The 9,783-nt window shown below is 38.1% G+C and overlaps 1 protein-coding gene across 1 annotated transcript in view; it reads left to right on the plus strand.

Annotated features, from left to right (window-relative positions):
* Window positions 1–9,783, plus strand: part of LOC145985546 (uncharacterized) — a 143,150-nt gene that overhangs the window by 100,060 nt on the left and 33,307 nt on the right. Inside the window, exons 5-6 of the mRNA XM_083119616.1 lie at window positions 1,275–1,418; window positions 4,254–4,418. Coding sequence (XP_082975742.1) covers window positions 1,275–1,418; window positions 4,254–4,418 — 309 coding nt within the window. The remainder of the gene's footprint in view (window positions 1–1,274; window positions 1,419–4,253; window positions 4,419–9,783) is intronic.

Below are 9,783 nucleotides of genomic sequence, written 5' to 3' on the forward strand. Positions count from 1 at the left end.
TGTATATTGTTTACCAATAATAGCCTGATGAAATAAGGTTTGTCTCCTTCAATATTACGATTGCGTTTAAGTTTTCAGCTTGTCAATGTGCTTATTAAAATATTGTGTAAAACTACAACCAGGCATATACACCCCATGAAATTTATATATGTTCAACTTGAGGTATTGCGGGAACTGCCCTGAAATTTTGCAAATTTCTGAGGGTGGCTTTTTCGAGATTTTGAGGGTCCGAAAGGGGGCTAATTGTTTTTAATGTCATTCATAGCACACCCCAAAAGCTGCATATAAAGTTTGTTGTATATGCATTTGAAAAGGCTTTCAATAAACTTACAAAACTTAGATAAAAAAAAACAAAAAAACAGAATCCAAATATCTTGAATAGTTCCTGAGAAACAGCCGTTTACAATTTTTGGCGCCAAAACTTGTGAAAATTTGGCCCCAAACTTTGAGGCAACCTAAGTCAACGAATATTTTTTTTTAAAAACAAAAAAATGTGTCTCATAATTTTACATCTAGAATAATATATTTCAGTTTCATGGATATCTGTGACATCACCCTGACACCCCTCTTTGTCTGCATTTGGAATAGGCCGTCAGTAATTTGTCAGTTTTTTTATATTTTTGGTGTAAGGGGTGACCTTCTGCTAAGGCACTAAAAATTCAACCTCACTTCCGCACAGTACACCCCCAGTAACTCTTCTCTGCAGGCCAACTAGGCTCTGATGTCTATACCTATGGCAGTATAATCCTCCGTAGGGCTGTGCTGTCCTGTGTCTGTCTGTGTGCTAGGTGCCCCTTTACAGCCTTAGCTTTTAGCCTAGGTAAGAATATTTTAGTTCTCACAGACAGTATAGTTTTAATTCTTGTCATCACAAAGAGTGAATGAATTAGTTGTAAAAACTTGAGTAAGGAAGTTTTTAACAGACATTTTATTTTCTTGTTAGCAGCTTCTTCTCAGTTTTGTTTTAGTTAAGGGGTTTATCCCTGTATTGTGTGAAAGGGTCAAAATAGCCTCTATGCTGAAGTGCCCATAACATAATAATCAATCAGTTAAATCAGTTACATTGACCACTTGACTATGTTTCCGCCCCTGAGAAAAGTAAGTGCTCATTTTGTTAATCCTAGCCTCCCAACAGTAAATGAGTTTCAGCTGCAGTTACTCAGTTCAATCATTGACTAGTTACAATTACTTGAGAAAAAGTATAATGTGGAATAGAATGCAATGTACAAACTGGAATGAACGAAAAGTATTGTATATTCATAATTCTTTACCAGGTGGCACCAAATGATGAACTACCACAGCAAGTGTGCCCACTTTGCCTTGAGAAGTTGAACATTTGCCATGAGCTCGTGACTGGCTGTGTTGAAGCTGATAAGAAGCTGAAGGATTTGTTTAGGTCGAAATCAGTTCATCCAAAGGTAAGGGTTATTTTTAACAACTTACATTCATCATTATGTGTTTTATTGTTTAATCATTTACATGTTGAAATAAATGGTAGGCCTCAGAAATGTGTCTGTTTTCAAGTTGCAATTTAAAATATAAAAGTAGGACTGAGCTGATACTGATGGATAGTTATCGGTAGTGGAAAGTATAGGCTGGGATCTATTCACCAATACTGTCTGAGACTCTTCCAGAGATGAATCATTTCAGAAGTCCACAAAAATTGCTGTGTGACATTTTCATCAAATGTAAGTATCCTGGAAATTATGGAAAAGTAAAGTTCTCATATATTTTGCACCAGTTTTTTTTTTTTTTAAATTAATTTTGTGATTAAATGGCAGCTATATTAATATTCCAATTTAATTGTTCAATATTTTAAAGAAAAAACTCTGGTATGTTTATGCGTATAATTACAGAGGAATTATTTTATAAATGTAAAGGTACCCCTTTGCGTGTGCACACATGCCATGAACGCATGTGGGGTGATGTGGAAGTATAGTGCTCCACAATATTCTTGATGTTCACCATAGTTGGGATGATGTGATCAGCATCACACCTAGCCACCCTTATCCCCCAGGGTTGCCCCCAGGTACCCATTTACGAGGCTGGGTGGGTCTCTGAGCCATTCAGAAACAGGGTAATGACTGGAAAAATTCAAGTTCCAGATCACCTGCTCTGAAATTTGAACCTGAGTCTTCTTCATGGTAGCCAGATTACCAACGTGCATGTTAATATTAATGAATATATCATCAATATTTAATTGTTATAAAGGGTGTCCCAAAAGTAACACAGGATTTAAATCGCGTGCCATTTTTTCCGTTGGGTTGGCAACACTGTCTGAAGCACATGTAGTAAGCACATTCCGGTTAGTAGTGAGTTAGTCGTGATGGAGAAATACATGATGCAGGAGCACATAACTATCGTAAAAACATATAACAAATACGAAGAGTGTTGTGTTGAACCCGTGCATAAATTACGTGGTACGTTTGAGCAGAAAAACATGCCAAATGGAACAACTGTGAAAAGAGTGGTTCAAATGTTTGAACAAACAGGTTCGGTGATGGACGGCAAAAGAAGTGGCCATCCTCGTACCAGATGCTTGGCCAATAACATTGCCACTGTGAGTGCTAGTGTTGCTGAATGTTCGAGATCGTCAATTCGCCGCAGGTCTCTTGAGTTAGACATTTCGAGGAGCACCAAGCAGCAGATTATGGCTAAAGATCTGGGAATGCACCCATACAAGATTCAGATGACTCAACAGCTTAAGCCGCAAGACCACGTGCAGAAACGGGCATTCGTCGATTGGGTCCTGGACAATCTGCAAGTGGTTGGTGATTTTGCTAAGAAAATCATCTCCAGTGACGAGGTGCATTTTAATCTGGATGGGTATGTAAACAAGCAGAACTGTCGCATTTGGGGCACGAAAAACCCTCGTATTATTGGAGAAAAGCCAATTTATTCCTGAGTGCCTGTGTAGTGTGCGCTTTGGTGCGGTTGGAATTATTGGACTGCACTTCTTCGAAAACAAGTCCGGAAGTGTGGTAACTTTCAATGGTGTACGTTATCGCGAGATGATATCAGCATTTTTGTGGCCTCAGGTGGAAGCCATAGACTTTGGCTTTGATGTTGATGAGATGTTCTTCCAGCAGGATGGTGCCACATGTCATGCGGCATGCGAAACCATTGAGTTGTTACAGCAAAAATTTCATGGCCAGCTGATTTTGCGCAACAGTGATCACAATTGGCCACCAAGGTCATGCGATCTTACACTGTGTGACTTTTATCTCTAGGGATTTGTAAAGTCCAAGGTTTACAGCAAACGCATACCAACCATTCACAAACTTAAAGAAGAAATTAGACGTGTTATCGCAACAATTGAGCCACAAGTTTGCAAAAATGTGATTGCAAATTTTGTCAAAAGATTGTGCGAGTGTCATATGAGACGTGGAGGACATTTGCCGGATATTATTTTCCATATTTAATCGGAGTGTTTACTCTTTCAAAGTATGTCACAACTTTGCCAATTCATGTATAAATAAAGGTTCATTTTGTAAATTTAAATCCTGTGTTACTTTTGGGACACCCTTTACTTTTTAAGCATTGGGAAGATTATCAGCATTTAAAAGTGGTGTTGATGAGGTTTTTAAGTTTGTAACTTGTGTTTGTTTACTTCTGTGCCCCAGGGTTCCAAACCTATTGTAAGCACATATTTTCCTCCTTCCCACGGCTGTAGATTTGAGGGTTATTAAATAGTCCTTTTATTAGTGGATCCTCATGAGTTGGGAAAGGGGGGGGGGGGTGAGATATTTGTCACTTGGTTCATTGTACTTCCTTTAATCATGCTAACACCTGTTTCACCTGCTCGAAGATGATTGAGAGATGCATACAAGGTCACCTGCCAGAAGATCTGGCATTTAGTGTAGTTTCTAATGCAATTTTTAGATCAACACTGAATGGAATGACACACTAACCAGTTTCCATTTCATAAATAGCTTTGAATCAATTGTATGTATGGCTGCATGCATTTTCTTGTTGAATTTATTTAAGATTTCATTATCCACATCATTGTCATCCGTGATACTGAATTTGTTCGCTACAATGAGAGTGTTCAACTACACTCTGAGCCTTCAGTACTCATCATAACATTCTAAGAAACAAATTGCCGAGAGTGGCTCAGATTGTCAAGTGCACTCGTTGACAAGACACAAGACAATACACCACCCAGAAGGCAGATGAAGGAGCAGTTGAAAAAGTCAAACATAAGAACTGATGGAAGAACAAAAACGGCTGCAGTAATTTTTGAATATTTTCAGAGTGATGTGGAATCTGATGGTGATCACAACACTGCATCGTTGGATATGGATGTTAGTGAAGATGAGGATGAAAGTGCAAACAGAGGTGTAAGAGAAGCAGATCTCAATGTCGATCCACTGGCCATACATGAATATTTGAAGAAAACACCATGTAAACTCAGAAATGTAAGTTGGATAAAAACAAATTCCCACAACAGTGACTTCTGATAGTTCAGTTTTCTCACAGTATGAGATTCATTTGGGTACATAAGCCAGAATGATTCAGTCAGTAGGGTTATGTATGTTCCCATAATGTTCATTCACAATTATGTAATTTTCTTCTTATCAATATAAAATTTGAACCTGAAATTTGATTTTGTGGTGTATAAAAAATCCAACTTCCACTTCAAAATGAACTGAATTTCAGGTTTAAATTCAGTAATCTTGTACAGAGTTATAATGGTGAATGAAATCTCAAATGTTATTTGCAATTTTTAATGGAAGTCTATTATTTATCCCAAATTTTGCTGCAGAAATAAATCTGTGTTCTCATATTTTGCATGACTTTAAGGAATGTAATCCAGATTGCAAATGTTCTGCCAGTATATAAATGGATACAGTGGAACCCCGATTTTATGTTCCCTGTTTACAGCAAAATGCTATAATATTTTCCCGCATTTTAAATTTTTTCAGCTTGGTCCCTTGAAAAGTGAAAAATCGAGGTTTGACTGTATTTATTTTTCAAATTTTGAGTTTAAACGTACATTACAATTTGTTAAAAGACAAAACCCTGATTTTACATTTTATCAGGGGCCTTAAATATAAAAAAAAAAAATAAAATGCAGGAACCATGAAAAATAGAAAGCTGTTAGGGAGAGGTGAAGTTCAAATTAAAGTAGGAAACTAATACACAGTCAACTTTCTTGGGTGTATAATGTATTACAAATGATTTAACAATGGGGGATAAAGTAAGATAATAAATTCTTAAGGAAAAAGCAAGACAACATTGATAATCAGTGGCAGATTAATGTGTATCTCTTTCATAGATAGGGACTGTGAATGACTGCTTCAAAGTGCTGCCTATTAGGTTCAAAATGCATCTGATTGTGCGGGATCTCCATTTACTTTGTAAACTGGTAGGTTTAGAAGTCTCAGGTAAAGGGCGGTGATCACTTTATATTGACGATCAGCTTCATATACTGTAATCAAAGCATCCTGGATTCATTTCACAATGGAGAGAGGTGAATGATTCAGATCACACTTTAAACTGCATGTGTATCCCAATTAACATCATAAAGTGACATGAAAACATGCTTTACCAGATTTTCAAAATAGGATAATCGTTATTTACGTTCACATTCATAGACCTTTTATTGTTGGATTTAGGTATCTTGCGGAGGACGAACATCCCTTCCACCAACAGCGTTTGTGTAAATTATGTTTTCTGATTTATTATTTACAGTTGAACCTGAGTTACACGTATGTGAGGAATTTTGGTGGGGGGGGCAAAGTCAATCCTAGAGGGGGCAAATTTTTAATATATTGTTTAATATATTATTCTATTGTGTTGCGTTTGCAGACATAGCAGGGTACACAGGAGCACGTACCCCCTCCCCCACACACACAAAGCAATAAGTAACCGGAAAGGGATGGTATCGTGAAATTCCAACGAACAACAAAAAATTCGAGAATAACAATAAAATTTAACATAAATAGGCTAATCGGGACTGTATCTACTTGAAATTTAAATGTGTCGCTACTGAAAATCGAATCCGAGGCATCTACATTGCAGGTCGATAATGTTAATAGGCAATTAATACATACCAACAGTTTTGGGTCTCCCTCAGAACTGATTAAGGGAGCCCTTTATAAATCGTGCTTCATATTTATTCCCTGCAGTTTCCAGTGTGTCAGATATTTACGCATAAATGAATCTAATGAGAATTCAATAACATTAATGTGTTGTGTTATGCAAGTTACATTAAATAATAATGATTACATGTTATCTACACTTTGATGAATGCTGTAAAAATTTGTAATACCTTTTTTGTACATTAAAACATGGGTCTCTCAGTCTGCCACGGATCCTATTTGCTTCAAAGGGGAGACTTACGCTCACTACAGACAATGTTGGCTTACTGGTTACGTTAACCAGTTTGCAAAATATTGTGCGAATTGTATTGTTTTATTTTTGAAACTCATTTCTTTGGCATCCAACAAACAAATAGAAACCGCTTGATTGATGAATGACTTCTTGGATTACGGTGTCATCATTATGCAACTAAGTTGCATAGAGGGAAGTTTTGTATTCTCTTTAAATTTTGAGAAATATGTTCCTTAATGACTGTGGTACGAAATCAACTATAGATCCACCAACTCATCTGAAACCTTGGGGCAGGAGCAGTGGTGCTAGTGTCGCTAGTTAAAGTTAGGGGGAAGCCTGTAGTTCGCATATTTTCCAAGGTTTCAGAAAACTTGTGGATCCATAAAAAGGGGCCTCCTTCACCTTACTCCATCCTTGCAGCGTGAGGTCTCTGGGGTGCTTATAACCATCACTGAGCAGAAACGTTCAAACCCCAAATATCAGGGTATTTTATGCTGATACTGATTCCTGCTAGTCAGAGAATGGAGAATCCAGAATGTTTTGTGGAATAATTAGGTTACAAATAAAAGGTAAAGGTATAGTTCACCATGCATATAGCACCGTGCCATGAAGTCACATTTAGGGAATGTTGGGTTAGATCCCCACACATTCTCGATCTCAGCAAAATTGAAGGGGATGTGATCAGCACCATGCTGTGACACGTTGAATCATGTTGAGGAAAGTGTAACATCTCGCTACATCAACAGCATGTTAACAGTTGATGAGACTTGGCTTTACTATTATGAAGTGCCCACTAAAGCCCAGAAAAAAAAAAAAGACTGGCTCTTCGAAGATAAAAACACTCCCTCCCGTATGTGTGAGTAGTAATGGCAGCACTATGTTCCTACGCGTCAGCAAAAATTTGATGCGCCTGGTGTTATGTTACATCCGGTGTAGCGGGGTACGAGCGATTTTATTGTTGAGTCAGCAGAACGTGACTGTTGACATTGAAGGCATCGGAAGCGGTGGGGGGAGGGGGGTCAATGGATTTGTCACGTTGTTTCTTGATGTATGCTAACCTAACACGTGCGTATGTTTGTGTGTGTGTGTGTGTGGAGGAAATGCCGCGCAACCATTGCGTATGATTCAAAGACATGAAGAAATGATTTAAAGATGGCGCCGAATTTTGCTTTACCCCCGAAAAGTTTAGTGGCTAAGGTTATTGCTCTGTAAAACAAGAGGCGTCGAGGGTTCGATTCCTGGTAGAGTCAATATTGATTGATTGATAGATTGAGTTAGTTTTTTAAGTCAATTTTATGCACGGCAAAACTAATCAGGATTGGAGCTACAGTTGAAAAGTGGTGATTCGGACCACTATGTGCCTCCACCGAGTAACGAATCTGGGACCCCTTGATTACAAGTCGACGATGTCAATATTGAATGGTCTCGATTAGCCTGTGTGTACATAAGGCAACAAAATGGTTGAGTTCGAAAATCGAGTTGGGTTAGTGGTTTAATGTTGTCACCTGGCAATGAAGAGGTCGCGGGTTCGATTCTCTAGGTAGTTAAATTAGGCCAATTGTTTAGTCCCGCCATTATAGGTCCCCGATTAGTCCATCTGTGCATAAATAGTGTTTGAATAAAATCAATATGGCGGCCTTGGGTTAGTGGTTAATGTTGTCGCCTGGTAATGAAGAGGTCGCGGGTTCGATTTTCTAGGTAGTTAAATGAGGCCAATTGTTTTGTCCCCCATTATAGGTTCCGATTAGTCCATCTGTGCATAAATAGTATTTGAATAAAATCAATATGGCGGCCGCGTTTTGTGTTTAGCGGCGGCGACCGGGGCGCGGCGCGGCGCGGCGCGGGGTGGGGCGGAGCGACGCGGCGCGGGGCGGAGCGGGGCGGAGCGGCGCGGCGCGGGGGCGGAGCGGGGCGGCGCGGCGCGGGGGGTGTTTTTTATTCCGCGAGATGTTTTAACCAAGTGGTTGAGGGTTCGATTCCCAATGTTAGTGAAAATTGGATATTCAATTGTATTTGTTTAAAAGTTCCGATTAGCTTTTTGTGCACAAAGAGAAAATGAACTAATTGGAAATAGGATGTTTATGCTGTACTGAAAAGGTCCCCGGGTTCGATTCACAATGTCAAATTGGCTGATAATGATGTTGTTTTAAAATAAAATAAAAAAAGAAGTGTGTTGAGTCCCCATTAGTATTTATGCAGGAACAGATATTAAAAATCAAAACAAAATGGCTGTGACTGGTGTTTAGTATTCGAAAGGTTCCAGATTCGAGTTCCTAGTTATAATTATTTTTTTTAGTTTACAGAATTAGTTCCCATTTATTGCATTTTGGCGAACATGTCCTCCCCCCTTTGTGGCATTTGGACATGTTGGATATATACATAGAAATTGTTGTCAAAGTGCCTAATAATGATTTTCTGTTTAAATAAAAAAAGAAGTGTGTTATCAGTCCCGATTAGCACGAACAGATATTCAAAAAGCAAAACAAAATAGCTCATATTGTTGTTTAGTATTCAAAAGGTTTTGGGTTCCAATGCTGGCAAATTTGCAGAATAACATTGATTTGTTTAAAAAGTGAGTTACTATCCCCGATTATTTTTGATACACAAATAGAAAATGCGTAACCAAGGGGCTAATGTTGGCGTTTTTTAACGCAGTCCCGATTAACCGTAATGCATAAAGCTGTTTCAACGAATATCGAACCTGGAACCTTTTGATTACAATGCAAAGACTTTTCCACTAATGTATGCTATGTTTTAAAACCAAAAATAAATAATAGTATCGAATTTTTAAAAAAATGCGTTACCAGTCTCGATTAGCCATTATGCACAAACAGATGTGTTTTGAAACCAAAGGGGGGTCGAGGGTTCGATTACAACTGGGTATGTGTCTTGAGGAAACTAAAGGTCAACAGGCATGGAAAGTTTTTATTCGCCATCTCAAAATAAGTTTTTGGGCTTGGTACAGGTAGCTTTTTGTAGAAAGCCCCACAACGACATCAACGTGGCTACCATCTGTGGGGGCCTCTTTTTTTTTTAAGTTGGAGAGGGGCACAAAGCCGTTTGTACCATACAACGTTGCACCGAAGAACCAACTTGTCAACTAGTCACTCACTCCATCATTAAAGTGCACAACATAATATCAGATTTGCACTGATAATAAGCAAAAAATTATAGCGGCTGCATAATTATATTTCAATGACAGCAAATGGTTTCAAATGAATGGTTTTCACTTTTATTTTTTACTAAGTAACAGATTTGGTAATGAAAAGCTTTAACATTTGCATATAATATGAGATTTGTTTTGGTATCCAGTTTGTATGTTGACCAAATCACAGATATACTATTACTAAGGATAGCATTAACTTAATCTAATAAAAATATATTCCACTGCATTACAAAATTAACTCATTCTGTTTTCTGTTGTTTGAATCCATATGGTAAAGTTTC

Source organism: Lepisma saccharinum, chromosome 3 (assembly GCF_977018435.1).
Source record: "Lepisma saccharinum chromosome 3, izLepSacc3.1, whole genome shotgun sequence".
Lineage (NCBI taxonomy): Eukaryota > Metazoa > Arthropoda > Insecta > Zygentoma > Lepismatidae > Lepisma > Lepisma saccharinum.